This window comes from Manacus candei, unplaced genomic scaffold (genome assembly GCF_025592945.1).
Source record: "Manacus candei isolate 608988 ecotype Guabito, Panama unplaced genomic scaffold, ASM2559294v1 h1tg000008l, whole genome shotgun sequence".
NCBI lineage: Eukaryota > Metazoa > Chordata > Aves > Passeriformes > Pipridae > Manacus > Manacus candei.
In genome coordinates, this window is record NW_026138056.1 from 8,892,985 (window position 1) to 8,909,989 (window position 17,005).

At 42.3% G+C, this 17,005-nt stretch overlaps 2 protein-coding genes and 1 long non-coding RNA gene across 3 annotated transcripts in view; 1 reads left to right on the forward strand and 2 right to left on the reverse strand.

Annotated features, from left to right (window-relative positions):
• EMILIN2 (elastin microfibril interfacer 2) overlaps positions 1 to 3,740 on the reverse strand; it is a 31,297-nt gene extending 27,557 nt beyond the window's left edge. Inside the window, exons 1-2 of the mRNA XM_051774834.1 lie at positions 3,500 to 3,740; positions 3,240 to 3,362 (exon numbers count right to left, since the gene is read on the reverse strand). Of these exons, the coding sequence (XP_051630794.1) occupies positions 3,240 to 3,362; positions 3,500 to 3,624 (248 nt within the window). The 5' untranslated portion in view covers positions 3,625 to 3,740. The remainder of the gene's footprint in view (positions 1 to 3,239; positions 3,363 to 3,499) is intronic.
• On the forward strand, positions 3,623 to 4,219 carry LOC127465390 (uncharacterized). The gene has a single exon (XM_051775883.1). It carries the CDS (start codon positions 3,623 to 3,625, stop codon positions 4,217 to 4,219), a length of 597 nt encoding a protein of 198 aa, XP_051631843.1.
• Positions 4,220 to 6,304: 2,085 nt separating this feature from the next.
• On the reverse strand, positions 6,305 to 14,682 carry LOC127465187 (uncharacterized). Its single transcript, XR_007901916.1, has 4 exons — positions 14,498 to 14,682; positions 9,052 to 9,162; positions 8,423 to 8,594; positions 6,305 to 7,135 (listed from the first exon to the last, which is right to left on the reverse strand). It is a non-coding gene; the product is annotated as an uncharacterized LOC127465187 (long non-coding RNA).
• Between the last annotated feature and the right edge of the window lie 2,323 nt (positions 14,683 to 17,005).

Sequence of the window (17,005 nt, forward strand, 5' to 3'; positions counted from 1 at the left end):
AAAACATTAATATTTTGTGTAAGTACCCTTCAGCCCAATGACCTACTAATAACAACGTTCCTCCTTCTTTTGCTACTCACAGTTTTAAGAAAAATAAATCAGGTGCCCCCATACTTCAAAGGGAACATACTTCAAAGGGCCTTTCTGCTCTTTCTACTCCCTCTCTTCCTATCTCTTAAGCAGCCACACTTCAACTCACATTTATCCTTGACACCTTAATGAGCCAAAGCATTCACCAGCTTTTCAGCAAGGAAATGCACTATCGAACCCAAGTACCTACAGATCACTTAAACAATGAAGTATAATAATTTCCTGAATTTCAACTTAGTTCAGGAAATACACCCCCTAGCCAAAGTGAACTTACAGTTAACACTTCTAGAAGTGTAGTTATCCCAATAGGGGATTTTGTTTTGGTTTTTTTTTCTCCAGACAAATTATATTTTAATGGGCCTAAAGGGTAGGTAAAAAGGGTTCATGCACGCATATGATTTTTATGCTTAATCACCACACCTTTTATTTCTAAAAAAAAAAAAATAAAAAAATTAAAAGGATAATCAGTGCTGACTATAATCCAAATCTGAATACACACTCTCTTGTATGTGAAGAACACATGGAGTTTGGGAGTACTCCGTATGTTTAAGGCAGTGAAAAGCTCCCATATAAAATGCAATCTAAGTAATTGCTATCCATAACCTAGACTGTACCTAAATATTAGAAAGGCGCTTTAAACCTAGTCTTCAACTAACATAAATCAACAGAAAATCCACTGACTGTTTAAAAAATAGACCTAACAGTACTTAAGTACTAATAAAACTCCTAAATCTATGATACAGTTAAGGAACTCTTTGTTTGATTTGGATCTCACTGTCCCCACTGTCTGCAGCTGAATGAGCTCTCAGATAAACCCTGGGTATCAGGAGGAGAGTACACAGGGACTATACTTTATTACCATGAATATCTGCTATTTAGTTCATTTTAAGTTCTCTATGCAAGTGTACAAAGGAAGGAAAGAGAATAATTTTCTAAAAGTCCTCACAGTTATTTCTTTGTTGCTTTTATAGCTCTTTCCTCTCCTATTTATGTCAGCATTAGCTAATAAACATATATAAACACATTTTGTTATTCAGACCACTATTCCTTCTGAATTAAACAATTCTTTTCACAGGACTGAAGTTAGGGATTTGTAGGATTTGTAGCATTTGAGGATTAGCTCCTTTCCTACTCTGGCACTTAGAGAAGGTGTATATGCAGTAGACAAAAATAAAAGTCAAAAAGTTCAAAAGTTTTGAACACAATAAAATTTCAAGATTTTGATATTCCACCATCTTTCAGTGTTAATCAGCCAGTGCTGTGTAAGGTGCTTAAAATATTTTATGTTAAGAAAAAGGAATTGTTTTGCAGTTGCCATTACAGTTATGAAGAAAATAATAGTGATGTTCAACAAAGAAAGTCAAATTGAGGCAACAAAATCTTATGATAAATACCTAATTCCATTCTCAAAAGAACAAAAAATCCCATGAGACTGAACACAGCTGGTGAGACCAAATGCCTGTTTAGCCCAATATTCTCTCTCTGACAGCAGCCAACTCCAGATGTTCCCGAAGCACAAGGACAGACAATGCCATTTCACAGAACCACAGAGAAATCTGAAAGGGATGGGACTTCTGGAGGTCATGCAGTCCAGCCCCCTGCTCAAGATGGGCTTCCCCTTCTTACTCCTGCCAAAGACCTCACACACTCAAACATTTTCAGTTCAGGAATTTCCTGAGCTAGAAGCAATGCCCTTGCACTTTCTTCATTATCTACTAGCAAATAGTCCATGAAAGTCCTAATTTACTGCCTCTGAAATTCCTTATCTCAATGCTTGGTGATTTATATGTTTAAAGAGCTCAGTTTCAACCACTCCTCACTCCTCTGTAGCTCCACTACGGAGACTTCTCAAGACAGAGGGCACACCCCATTACACAGTTCATAAACTCAGTCACAAGTCCAAAATGGCCAGTTCAACACTCCAAAGAGAAACGGGATATTACACAAGAGTGTTACTCAGCTGTATGCTGTCTTTGTTTTTTCCCCTCAAATTCTAGTGTTTATATTTTCCAATAGAGAAAAGCTGTTTTTTTAAACGAAAACAGCAACCCAAACAGACAGAAAGCGAGGCATTTGAATGCCAAACACGCAACACCTATTGTCATGGCCCCCAGGGTGGCAGTGTCATCAATGTCCACAGTCTTATTTCAGTAGTACCCAGGATGCAGCAGTATAAGTTTCATTCTCACTGTTTCACGTCAAAATAAAAACTAGTTACTGAAGTTTTACTCTAAAACAATCCTCATCATCACCTCAGCCCAAGTCTGAGCCTACGAAAATCTGTGGGTGTCCTTCGACTGACTTCTGGGAGAGGTGAAATGCTTTCACAGGATGCATATCACTAAGAGCTTTCAAACAGAAACATGCAAATATTACTGCTTCTCAAGTGGGAAACTGAGGAATGGGGACTTGCCTGAGATTAGCCAGAAGGTAAGTGGGATACATCTGTTCCCTGACGCCTATGGTACCTGCAGGCTCACACAGCCTTGCTGCAGCACAGCGTGCCGTAGGTGGTCACTCTGCAGACTAGCATGTGGTCACACTCATAAAGCTTAAAATCAAAAAAGTAACTTTATATAACCTCCCGTAAAAATCTCTGCACTGGCAGCTCCCCTTGCTGGGCAACCGACAGGGATACACAGACTGTAAAGCAGTTGGCTCACGTTCCTGGCTCTCTCTTGATCCAGGAACACAGAGCAACTATAAAACCGGTTTTGAGCGTGGCTGTACCCCGGCAGCTCTGGGCCAGGGTGCGTAGGGGCGCACCCAGCAGCACATAGGTGCGCTCCCGGCAGATCCCGGCGTTCCCGCCGTCCATGGGAAGCAGCCCGCGTGCTTTCCGCCTGCCTGCACGCCCCACCACGCCGACGAGGTGTGCCAGCGCAGCTCCCTCTCGGCGGGCTGGCTGCACAGACCAACAATTCAATCTGGCTCCAATTAGCTCCGGCCGCCTGATGTTTGCAATGAGAGCGCGCTTTGTCTGGGGCGTGCTGGGGACCAGGGGCGGTCCGCGCCCTCCTGCCCCGACTCTGCGCTTTTGGGGTGCCGGGAACCACCCAAGCGCCGGCGCAGCGACCACCTCCCTGCCGGGGCTTGGCAGTGGGTGGCCAAGCTCTTGCCTTCCCGAGGTCGCCTCCTGGGCTACTTACACCGGGGTCGGCTGGCAGGGGAACTGGTTCCAAGCGCACTTGTACTGGGCCTGGACGTAGCTCTCCGTCCCGTCCAGCACCGAGCAGCTCACGTTCTTGTTCACTATGTAGGCGCACCAGTTCCTGGAGGGTGGAAAGACAGCGCCCGTCAGAGAGTCCTCCCGCCGGCCCAGCTCGCCCGGACCGGCACCCCGGGCTGCCCCAGCTCGCCCCGCCGCCGGCAGCGCCTCCCGCTCCCGCTCCGGGCGGGAGGTACTCACTTGCTGCGGGAGCCCGGCCGGGAGTACGGCAGGTGCGGGGTGCCGTGGCTGAGCCCGGCGCCCAGGGCGAGGAGGAGCGGCAGCGCCCATCCCCAGTGCACGGCGGGCCCCGGGCACAGCTCCATGGGGCGGCGGGCAGCGGCGGCGGGCGAGCGGGACGGGCCGGTGCCTCTCGGAGGGCTCCCTCCGTCCGTCTGTCCCTCCGTCCGTCCCGCCCGCCCTCGCCCGCTCCCAGCTCCCTCACTGACGCAAATCCCCCCACCCCGTTTCCGCCCTCCACAGCGGCTCCGCACCCCCCTCCGGGCGAGGCGCCGCTCCCCTCTACCCGGCCGGCCGGCCCCTGCCGCCGCCCCGCTCCATCCTCCCGGCCGAGCAGAAGCGGGAGCCGCCGGCTCCGCGGGGCGCCCCTCACCATCAGCGGGTCCCTGCGGGGCAGCCCCCGCTCCCAAACCTGCCCGAGCCGGCCGACGGCCGCTCCCGAGCGGATGGGAGGAGGGGGCCGGGCCCCTGAGGAGGAGCTCCCCTCTCCCGATGACCCGGAGTCCTGGGACAGAGCGCAGCCCCGCGAATGGCGGGCAAGAGGGGCACTGGGTTCTCCTTCAGGTGGGGCCGGTGCAGACGCAGTGGGCTCCCGGTGTGCTGGTGGTGCTCCCGGTGGGCGTGAGGGAGGCTGAGAAGGGCTTGCTGCCCTGTGGTCCTTGCTTGACTTCAGTGCCATGACATGGCATTCCCTTGTATGGCCCAATGGCTCATTCCAACCCATTGGCATGGGAAGGGTGCTGGCAGCTACCTCTGCAAGCGATGTACAATAAGCCTTTATTTGTAAGGAGGAGTGTTCAGTGGTTGGAGAGAGCAATGGGCATTCAGGTTGACCCAGCTGTTAAAATCCAACTCAAGCACCTCAACTGAGTGGCCTGCCCGGGTGAGGCCATCTGCAATGGGTCCACTGCTGTCAGGACCACACAGCTCCTTTATCTTTCTCAGCTCCTGCTATTTTGCAGGTTGGATCTTTGGATTGAGGCGAAACTGAACAAAGCATCAAGGCTGGGCCAGGTCAGGCTGCTCCCACCAGAGGGAAGGAGGGGAAGGGAGACAGTGATGTATGGGTGGAGAAGAGTTTGGGTGGGAGTTTTGGGAGCAGTGCCTGCTGCTGATGATGAGCCTGACCAGCCCCAACCCTGTCCACATGTTCCCAGGCCTCCCATGGCCACAGCAGCTGCTCAGGGTTTTCTAGGTCTCACAGGCAGACAAAGCCAGCAGCAGGGTTGGACCCTTTCTTGTGCTGTAGACGACAGCCTGCTCTCCTCACAGTTTGCCCTGACCTGCTGAAACAGGAAGGTTTCATCTGCCAGTCTTACAGTTGGTCTCACCTGACAACTTCACTTGGCCTCTGAGTCTGCAGGAAAATAACCTTTCAATGCTGAGGTCAAAATTATGCATTCAGACTGTTTTTTAGAAGTTGTTTCACTGGAAATATACACTAAAGCTTCCTGTCCCCCAGAGAAATGTGAGCCATTACAGATGCATAGGAACACTTCATTGGTGATAAATAGCAATGGGAAAAGATGAGATTATGACTGTTGCTTTAATCTGTCTTGTTTCACTTGAAACCCTTCTAATGCCCTGAAGCTGCTTTGAAGAGGATAGCACCTCACTGTCTTAAGAAACTGTGCTTCAGACAAGGGTTGAACAATTTGCTGTGCCACTGTTTAGATTCGTAGAAGCGTATCATTCATATTTGTACCGGCAGAAATTATCTGGAGTTTCTCCAGCCTGAAGAAGGCAAGACTAGATTTCAATACCTAAAAAAAACCCTTTTCCCCCCTCCTCATTCAGACCAACTCATGGAGTTGGTCCTTTTCCAAGTGACGAGCAACATGGAAGAGCTGTATGTTGTCCCACAAAGGGAAAGTCATTAAATAATAAAAGACTGAGGTCATGCCTGTCTTGAGAATGACTGCATAGTACAAAAATTAATAGGCTGATTTAAACAAAATGAGCATGAAGCAACATACGCAAAACACTGAGCTTATATTTTGGTGAAGGAAGATAAAGCAGATATTACCTGATTTGCCATGAGGGCACCCTACTAACCTGTGAACCACAGACTCAGTTGCGTGACCGAACATAACATGGGGCACTATTAGAAGTAGAGTTGTTACAGCCCTTTGCTTACTCCGTGGATATGACAGATAATGAATCAGGAGTTTCCTGTAACTTCAGGACTCTGTGAATGTTCACTCAATAACTGTGCAAGAAAATCTCTCTCCTGATTTCTGATATGTGGTCATCTCCTTACTGTCTGAATCAACTACTTTGTAAATATTATGAAACAGAGCTTTGACAGCACTTGCTGCCATTTCTTTAAAAGGCTGTGTAAGACTTCTTCCACTGCAAAGCACAGTGCATTTTTTAGTTTATTTCATTTAAAATAAGCCATAACACTGAAAAACAAAATCCTGCAGGACCATTCTCTTCTTCCCACTTAAACCAGAGCTCTATGGGAAATTGAATACAAGTGCTGCTTCAGGGAGTGAAGTTTTATGTGTGGCTGCACGATGGCTCAGTAAGGAGTAGCAGCAGAGATGACTTGTGGTGGAATTATTGAGCTGAATAAAAATGGATGAATTTGGGCACATGCACAGAGCTCAACTCCTCTAATATTCACACCGGGCCTATGATATCAGCTGATTCAACAAGCAACCAGTAGAGAAATTGGGCTTTGTCAGGAAAATCTTCAGCTCAGGTGCCTGCTGAAAATGTGGTCCAAGCTCTGCACATGGCTGCATTTTTTCTATGGGTGTAACTAGTTTTATTTCAGAGCATAAGTATGAGGGTTAATCGTGTTCTCAAGAAGACAGAAATGCTCACACTTTATATCTCTGTGCTATGTCCTCTCATCTCTAAAATTCACAGAAATCCCAAGACAGATGATCCTTTCAGTACATGGAAAGTATCCCTCCACCCCTCCCTACAAATGGAACATGTAGTCTGTGAGTGCACTGAGGAGATCTTCAATGACTGCATCCTTGGCAGAAGGAGATCCCAGATATGACTCCATAAATTCTTTTAAATGTTTTAAAGTTCTTGTTTCTTTACTAAGCATCCTGTCTGTGTTTCCGGCATCAAGATCAACCACACTTTCATACTTTGTAACAGAACAATGATAGGGAAACAACTAGGGCCACATGCAAGGGCCTTCCAGAGAGACTAAAGTGCACAGAGCAGGTGGGCAGAATAAATAGCAAAAACATTATCAGAGTATTTACTGCAGAACTCCCAAGAGAGAAAAGTATCTGTAGTGGTGTGATGCATGGAGCAGGAATGGTGTTCTCCCTGCAGTTTACCTTTCTTATCTATCAGCTTTTTTTCCTGTAGATTTCAGCAATAAATTTCTTTGTGAATTCTGAGTTCCTTTTCTTCAGGTTCCCCGCCTGAAAAAATTGCCAAAATAACTTGTGGTTTTCAGAGAGGTGTTTGTACTCCCTTGATATTTCTCTGTAATAAAAAAAGGTCTCTCATCTAGAAAAATTGTCTGTGGCACAGAAGGTCTCTCAGGTACTTCTTTCCAATCAGGCTTTACATTTGGTCTTGTATTAACTCCATCCATTGGTCAAAGCAGGTCACAGTGTCCCTCTGGAAAGATGAAACTGGTGTTAGGTAACAAAGAAAAGTTTGAAAGGAGACTGTAGGAAACTCCAAGCTAACAGAGGAAAGCTTGGATTGAGGTGTATCGTGCATGCTGCTAGGAAAAGCACTCCATGGGGAAAGAGGGGTTTTGAATACTGTTTTGCAGAGACATGATACAGCCCTGTCACATTCACTTGGCCTGGTGCATAGGTCACTACATGGTAATCTTAACATTAATGTAAACATTTCTAATTTGAGTCTAGGATTGGTGTTCTCCAACTTTTCCCCTCTCAGATTTGACTGTGAGCTTTGGTTGCAATATCTTTTAAAAATTATTCCCCATTGCAAGAGGCAGGTTTCAATTTTTAAATTTTTATGTGTAATCACCTCAATAAAGTATGCCAGACACATATTTATCTGTGAATGTTTAATGAAAATTAATAACTGAATGAAAAGTAAGTAACAGATGCTAATAAAATTACTCTTTATAAACACGTTGACTTAGAGCGAAAAATCCAAGCTCTAGTCAGGGATGAATAAATAAACAAATGAAAGGAAGAAGAACAGAGTATTTTGGATTTCTCCTTACTGAAGAGCCACCTTGAAGGGCCTTAACAGTTACGCAACCGCAGAGATTTTGATAATGCCACAAAAAAGGTCTGTAGCAGAGATCCATTCTAGGAGCTTTGGAGTATGCAGAGATATAGCTCATGTGGTCCTGACCAGTGCTCGGCCACATCTTCACTTGAGTGAAGTGCTGTATTTGCCTATCTAGGTGACAGTGGTGTTGGGGATGTTTCAGTGTATGGGCAGGCAACCTGAAAGCTCCAGCCTTTCTTTCTTGCTGTTCCTTTCTTTTTATGGAAAAACATTTGTGCTACGTTTATTTATTTAAACAGAAAAACAAATCGGTGTATTACAGAGAGCCCAAACATTGCCTAGTTGTGGTATGCGTTAGGTGTTTGTATTGAAACTGATGCTCTTTATTGTCATACTTATGGGTTTGATTAGAGAACAAGATAAACAAAGGCTAGTCCCTGGGAGCAGCTGTCTCAGCACACCATTACTATCTGTTCAAGGCCTCAAGGCAGGACAGCAGAGATCAATATACATTATTCTCCACCAGGAAGAATGATCTGCCTGAGTGCTGGAGCATCATTAACCGCAAGTATGCCACACTTGTGGAACATCCTATCTACTTGGTACTGAATAGTTGGGACAGCTAAAGAAATAACGTGATTAAGGTCTATATTGCTTCTATACAAAAGGTAAGTGCTCTCTCATATTACTTACTGTATAATGTGAGAGGACTGACTGATGTTACCATGGTTTTCCAACCACAGAAGTCTGGACATCACAGTATAGGATGACAATCAGAAGAAAACATTTTCCTGCTCCGCAGGATCTTCAGCAAAGAGCCCAAGCTGGTTGGCACATGCACTAAGGTGGAAGAAGCTAAAGAGTGCTGGAAAGAAAATCAGAGGAGATCAGCATTCCTTGGCAGATGGGCTGGAGATGGGAGGGTAGAGGAGATATGGGGAAGAGGTTTCTTTTGTGTCTGCTTATCTGTGATTTGGTGAAATTGCCAAGTGACTTCAAAAGAGAGGGTGCATGATGCTCTTCTGTTCTTTCCGCAGCTACTACTGCTCTAACCTTCATATTTAATAGGACAAAAATGGTTTGTACAAAGCTACAGTTGCTACCTGTAGCAGAAACCTGCAGGCAAATTGTTGGAACATACTTAAGAGACTGAGTCTGAAGCTGTATGCATTATTTGCCCTTGCTGTAAAGAGTTTATTTGAATGTTGCTTGTTGTGAAAAGAAGAATTGTCATATTGTTTTATTATCTCACCTCTGATGGTAGTGCAGTATTTCAGAATAAAGAATTAAACCGAGGGCATTAATTAGTGTGCAGTCCTTACCTGCAGTATAGGGCAGCTTCCACAGCTTCCCAGGATGCACCGCCCTTGTCAACGTGCTGCTCTCTGACTGAACATGACAGATTTCTGCTTTCATAATTTTTTAGAGCTGAGCTGGAAACGAGAGAAGGGAGTGGCACATGACTTTACAGTGTTTGGGACAAAGTTGTCAGCAGATTTTTAAACAATGACATTGCTTCTGATAGAAAATTATTCTGAAGCTGTAATTCCTTGTTCATCAGTTTATCCAGTCTCTGGCTGAAGTTCCTGGTGTTTTAAATAAGTAAGAAAGTTATGTGAGTTTAACTACAGCAGGTATGAGTTTCTAGGTGGACATTATAATCTCAGTTTAGGTGTAACAGATGTTGGTTTATTTCAAGGAATTGATTATAAATGCACTAAGTCCACTTAAAATTAAAATAATAATCTCTTCCTGAAAATGAGAGGCGGACATTCTTTATGTTGGTAAGACCAAATACTGTAATCACAACATCAGTCTTGCTTCCTTGGAAAAAAATAACTCCTAGCCTAATTGTTTCCCAAGGAAGAAACTAACTGCTAATTTTAAGGAGGCCTTCTCTATATTTCTTCTGATCCTTATCTATTTTGCATTCAAAAGCAAAGTTAAATTTAACTTCTGTTCAACTTGCACACTGTAAAGAAGACTTAGAAATCATTAAAGAAATAGAAGAAATTCTGAAAGAAATTCTGTGTTTCAAAGTGAACTAACCAAACATGAAAATGCCAAGAATATTTGAAATAAGACCTTATTAGGTAAAGACCATGGCCACAACTATTTCATGCCTGTCTGCAGTCACACCATGTTTTTAAAAGAAGGCTAGTTTTTCTAATTCAGCCATTTGGACAATGAATGAATTTCTTCAGCTTCTCTACTTTCTCCCTGTTTTTTTTTCTCGTAGAAGGTGCTGCTTATTATTTGTCCTGTAAATTCTAATTAAGGTTACAGCTGCTTGAAGCTGGAAAAACTCAAATAAAAGACAGGAACAAACACAAAGTCTCTTTTTTCATCTGCCTTCTCCAATCTTATATTTTCACTGGATGATGGTGGTATGTGTCTCTCGCTAATCTCAAAAACTACAACTCAAAATATATGACTGCAGCTTGTAGTGAACAAAGCTAAATGACAGCTCCAAGCCCTGCTGCCTGCAGCCAGTGAGGTTGCTCACCAGAAATGGAGAAGTATGGGATGGAAGGGGGGAGGAGAGTCCCTTGTAGCAGGTCACACCCTTCCCCAAGGCGCTTTTTTTCCCCCTGCTCAGTCCCCAAAGGTGCTTTTGTGTGGAAAGACATTAACAACCTCTTGCAAATATGGGATGAGGTTACAATACTTTTATGTGCACAAGCCTACTAAAGGAGCAAGATTTCCTATACAGTAGTAAGGCTATCACAGTCCAGTTCATGGAAATGATCACGTAGCTTCTACCCCAAAGAATTTACAGTCAAATCAGACCCAGGCAGCAAATAATATTCCTCCTGTTTCTGACACACCTGTAAACTCCAGTACTGTAATATGACAAATTATTTTTTGCTGCAATGTGAAATGCAAAGGAAACTATCTGATCTTTTCTTGCAGTTGCTTTTGATTCTCTGTTTATTATTCAAAAGTTTCCAAGGAGGTGGTGATTTTAAAAAATGAGAAGTTAAACAAAAGAAGGAAAAAGATGAAGTAAAATGTAAGAGGCTGCACAAGAGTGTGACTGCTAAGATCACACAGATATAAGATCACACAGAGATAAGACAGATAAGACACAAAAAGGCACTGGAGGTAAAGTGTGGAAAGAGGAGGTGGTGAGGTCCACAGTGAAAGGGTGGGCAGCATCTTGCTCTGATCATATGCTCAAATCTCATGAAACATTGTTATTCACATATTTGCCTTATTTTATTGTGCTTTGTTGTACTTCATGTACTCTAACATGAATTTCTGTTAGCTGAGTCTGAGGGAAAAGTGTTCCTTCTTCCTCAGGCCTCCAGTATGTTGTGGTAAGTTTGGTTGTAAGTGTTCCACTATTGAGTCTTAAATACTTTCTGAAGGGATGTGCAGTTGCAAAGACAAATACACTAAGAAGCAGATTAAAATGGGGAAAAAAAAAGAAAGTTCATATTTTGTTTTGTTCACAGAGCTCACTAAGCAGTTATCTGTGTTTATTCTAGAGATTTTTCCAAGAAATTATTCTCAATAAATGTTTTGCATTGTATCCTAATTGTGAGTCTAACTGTGTGTAAGCCGGCTGCACAAACCATGTGTATTGAATTTCTCAGGGCTGCAGATAAATAAACTGGGGATAGCAGTGCTCTGGTTTGGTCAGCTAAGCAATTTGAATGAGCCAAGGGCAACATCCTTAAAGTAGGTAAGTACTTCTCTCCCACCAATGTTGATGGGAATTAACAGCCCTCATCTCTGTCAAAACTAGAGATTAAGCACCCAAGATTTGTTTCAATCAAACCTCTGCTGATAACATCACTGGATACTGTTTGTGTGCATTGTGTGCCTCATTCTGTCACCTTCTCTTGAAAGGCTCAGGCAAGAATCAATAGTTTAAGTAAAAACAGGAAAGACTCTTTCGTTCAGACATGCAAGTTTAAAGTAATTCCATTACTTGGGCAGCAAAATCCATGGAGTTTGGGGAAGTACAGAAGTGTTTTACACAGATGATGGTTTTGCTGATTGTTTCTTTCCAGGGAGAGGAGGGTGGGTAGGTTTAAATACGTCTCCTAACAAGCAATGGTCATGTAGTTAATTGCAATTGGTAAGGAGGGAGGAATAGTTAAATATATATTTAAATTTTCTCACTGCTGACCTTTCCATTCTGCATCATAATATCATTTAGCTAAGTATTTATGTATATTCATAAATATTTAGATTTTAGAACATCTCAGAGATTTCAGCAGTATCCTTAAGTTATCTATGAGATGAGTCCAGATCAGTCTTGAATTTCCTTTTTCCCCCCTGAGATCAAAACCTTCTGATGATGCCATTTCCTCTGATTCTTTCAGACACATATTACACTTTGACATCCTTCCTGCTCCAGGCTATACGAATGAGTGTTCTTGGTCAGCCATGGACTTGTATCCTTTTTAATTTGTCTTTCATTGTTAAAAGGAAATATCCATTGCCAAAAAGGGTGTGTTTTTATGTCATCTTGGAAGAGCAATGGCTACAGGGATGATGGTTGAGGGAGAAGAAATTAAAGATGAACACTGCTGGTGTGTTTCCTGTGTGTGGGATTGAGAACTGGTGGATCAAATGACAGTAATACTTCCACTGAACAAGACTGTATGCAGTAGTGGTAAAATGAACTCATGGTTTCAGAATTAAGAGAACATAAGATATGAAGAATTTATGTATAGCAGCATGTGTTCAAGAATGAACTCAGTCATGGACTCAGTTCAGGGCATCTGGCATTATTTACAGCATTTGATTTTACTTTTAAGAGCACAGAATTTCAGGCCTGTAGAATGTTATTTAAAATACTTTTTTATGATAGTTAAAATTAAACCTAAACTTTAGGATGAACTCTCTCAGGAATTGTTAATACTCTCTTCTCCTGTTGGTGTTAGACTTTTCTTTTTATTCCCTTTAGCCATTTACAGAGCACCACAGTGGGATCACTACTGCTCTAGGATAAAAAATGATTAAGGAAGGAATCCTGTTGTTTTATAGGTACCTGTCAGTGATGCTAGAGACTATGAACAAAATCAGAGCTCTGTTGTCTTCAGTGCCAAGCTTTGTGCCAAGGCATGGTCTCTACAGGGAGTTTTGCCACTCTGGTTATACCACCCATGTTAAAGCCAGAAAAGGTTTTATAGACACAGGCATGGTTATCATGCATACACTGGGATAGCCTGTGTCAGTTTGGGAAGTGGTTAAACTGTGCCAGGTGAAATTCTCTGTATTCCAGTAATATAAGTGCTGTAGGGCAGCTGAGGTTGGGATAGAGGGGGAGGGAGTGGGAAGGAAGCAGAGATGGAGGAGCAGGGAGTTTTGGTCTTTTCTTTTGCACTATGTTGCTCTTTCTGGAAGAAATTAAAAGCTTATATTTGTCATTGCTGTTTAGAAATACATTGGCTACCATTTTGCTCCTTTCAAATTTAATTTTGTAGAAATAGGACAATCTTTGCTGTGAGATTCTGCCTTACTTCATGCCAGTCTACACATTCAGTTTGAACAGTTTTCCAGGATTACCAACAATAGTCCACTTGAAGGCAAACATTCAATTAGTAAGTCACAGCAGTTCATTCCTAATGTTTCCCTGAAGTTTGTCATTGATAGAGAAATAACATCACAGAGGCTGTAGCTGTAGACATAATTTTATACTGCACTAGGGGAAAATAAATTGCCTGAAGCACAGTAGGACATTTCCTAATTGAAGGTCAAGGAAATCACTGCAAATTATTACACTGTAATTTCACTGCAAATAGCACAATGCAGAAGATTAACAAAAATTATGGGGACAGTTCTCTTTCACAGAAGACATCAGTATCCAGAGCAGAAACAGTAAGCCAAATGTCTAGAAACATCAACTGTGTATAAGTGCAGAGATTTAGATAACTCACAAAGAGCCACTTCACTGAGTGTATTCTGAGACAGCCAAAAATTTACTGCCTCATGCATGAGTTGTCCTTTTTGCCTTGAAAAAATGGGAATGCTCCCAAGACCTTTATTCCTAGAGAGGTCTGTTCAGTTCAATGGACTTTACAAATTACAGCAGTGAAACCCTTATGGAGGAGGATTGATTTATCATTGTTAGATTATGGGTTGGATTTTGTTACATCAGTCTTCTCTTTAAAAGTTGAGGCAGAAAAATAACTTCTGTTAATACTGTGCTTCTTTTGCCTTTACTTTTTTTTTATTGCAGCATCTCATACATTTTGCTTTTTCATTTAAGTTCCAGTTCCTGGAATTCCATCTTGATTTGAGTAATTCAGATTGTTTTGCAAGAAAAAGTTAGTTCTGGCATTCCATAGCTGAAAGTAATCTGAAAACTTGACTCAAATAGATCCTACAGGCTCAGAAACAAAAAGGAAAGTACAAAGAATTGTATAATTTTTAAATCTCCTGACTTTTAAGCCAGCCCCCTAATTTTACTTTTTTTTATTGCTACAAGTTTGCAGTAAGTTGCTATCTTTATCCATCTGCTTCTGATTTTCAGCAGTGCCCTGGAGTTGCTGTTCTGGGGTTGGCAACACAGATTACCTTAAAGCACTATTTGCTATGTGGCATATTAAAAGGAGCAATGACTTTAATTAACTTCTTTATCCAAGAATGGAATCAGAGTCCTTCACTCTTCTATCTCATTGTTCAGCCTTCCCTTACAATTCTTTTATTCCATTTACCTTTCTCTGGTTCAGGTCATGTATCTGGATTGAGTTACTGGTGGGAAACTTACATAATAGGTAGTTACTGTAATTTGCAGTAAAAGACACTTACCTTTCTTTCCTCTTAATCCAATCTGTGGTAACTGGGTATTTACATTTCAGCTGCCCCTTAAACTTACAGACAGTATTTCATGCCTGACTCATTTCTTGGTGACTTGCAAAACTCTTCTGAGATGCATTAAGTGTTAATAATTTTTTCTAGGCTTTAAGTAATTTAAATGTGAGGAGCTCAGCTTAAAATTTAAGCATAGATCCGATCCTTTGCATGGATATACTCTTTTGTTTTCAGGCAGTTAATAAAAAAAGAAAAAAAAAGAAAAAGAAAAAAAAGGCAGAAGTCCACAGCCAAACATTGCAACATAGCTTGGACGCACATCCAGGGGTGGGAACAAAACAATCCTTTTCTACAGACTGTCTCTAGGGTCTGGTCCTGTTTTTCAATTGGCAAAAAATGGTTGCAAAAGATTTTATGCTGACAACAAAACCTCACTGCTGTTCAGGACAAGGTTGGCTTGGGACTTTTGAAGGCGAGGGGCCTCTGCAGGTTCTGCGCTCTGAGTGAATCGTGCACAGTCTGTGAAAGTGAGCAAGGGCAGTAAGCACAAAGTTGCTCAGTGCAGCTGCAGTTGGTGCTGTAGCCGAGATTATTGATAATGCACAACATATCCATTTGTGGTTCTTAGAACACTAGCAGGCTGGTCTGCAGGGTACCAAGAAAAGTGGACAGTTGGTGTGAAACTAGACAAAATACCAAAAAACACCCAGTTTTTATTTGCTTATCCTACCAGACAGTGCATTTGATTGTATCGTATGGGGACTCAATTTGTACAGAGTACATCTTGGCTGGTAGAACCCCGTGAGACATTTCAGATGGGAAGCCTGAATTCTGGCCTGTGTCTGTGCTTTAAGATGTTAGCATCTGATGTGGCTGCATGGATCTGCTGCTGCTGAAAATACAGACTTCTGGAGCATTCAAAATTGTACACATGTAAATGAAAAATGTCTTTTACCTACCTCTGCTGAAGACCCTACCTGGAGAACTGCATCCAGCTCTGGGGTCCCCAGCACAGGGGGACCTGTTGGAGAAAGTCCAGAGGAGGGCCACCAAGATGTTAGAGGGATGGAGCACCTCTCCTATGAAAAAAGGCTAAAAGAAGTGGAATTGTTAAACCCGGAGAAGAGAAAGCTTCTGTGTGACCCACTTGCATTCTTCCAGTACCTGCAGAGAGCGTATAAGAAACATGGAGAGAGACTTTTTACAAGAGCATGGAGTGACAGGACAAGGGGAAGTGGCTTCAAACTAAAAGAGAGTAGGTTTAGATTAGATATTAGGAAAAAATTCTTTACCATGAGGGTGGTGAGGCACTGGAACAGGTTGCCCAGAGAAGTTGTGGATGCCCTGTCTCTGGAAGTGTTTAAGGCCGGGTTGGATTGATCTTTGAGCAACCTGGTCTAGTGGAAGGCATCCCTGTCCTCAGCAGGGGAGTTGGAAGTGGATGATCTTTAAGGTGCCTTCCAACTCAAACCATTCTTTGATTCTATGATTTATCCAGTGTAGCAGAGGACCAGACTGCTGAAAAAGACAGGACCCATCTGCATCTGCTCTCTAGTAATTATTGGAAACTTGGTTTTTTTTCTGATATTTTAAATGAAGAAAAAGGGAGAAAGCATTTGGTTATAAAATTTTAGTTTGACTGCAGGTTGCCTACAGGACTGAGTCCTATTTATTCATCTTTATTTTCCATCCTGGAGGAATTTATACCAGACTTAACCTGAAGTTTAGGAAAGAAAAAAAAAATACAAACAAAAGTTGTGTGAAGTGACATCCAGCACTGCATCTTCAAAGCCTTTTAGATCCTTTGGCAGAGATAATCTGGTACCTATATTTTTCATCCTAAGGATTCTGGTTTTCGTTTTTCTTATGAGGAGAAATTTACATTTACCACTCACAAAATTTACTAAATAGGTATATGGAGAGGATTAGGAAACAATTCTTTTTTGAAAGGCAAGCTGACAGAGGAAATGATGCAGATGAAAGCTCTAAATGTTATGGATTCTGAGATGGCATTATTTATTTTTAACCTAAATGAATTTTAACAGGATTTGACAACTTCTGTATCTCTCTGGGTAGTTGCTTTGTCAAAGCCTTCCAAGAGCAATAATGGGCATTGCCTAAAACCTGAGGAATGTTCTAACAAATTTCCTTCTTTACCAGGAATCAGGAGAACTTCTGGAAGAAGTGAAGGGAGATACACAGTCAGAATCCATGCAAAATATGGCAAATACATTCCAAAGACAGAGCAGACTTAAAAGTGATAGCTGTGATTTTGAAATTCAGAAGTATTCTGAAAACTGAGAACAAAAGAATGAAGTAACAATTGATAAACTTGCTGATTCCCAAAGTTCTAACTGTATTGTAAATGTATTGCAAAATTTCATTTTAATGCAGAACACTGAACTGCTTTGTGCTTTGCCAGCTCTGGAAAAAGAGCCCGAATTTCTTTCCAGTTCTTGCCTCACACCTGAAAATGGCATATTTTCTGTTATTGTTTTTTACATA

Excerpts from the sequence above, each read along its gene's own strand:
- LOC127465390 (XM_051775883.1), top strand. The coding sequence starts at position 3,623 with ATGGGGCGGCGGGCAGCGGCGGCGGGCGAGCGGGACGGGCCGGTGCCT.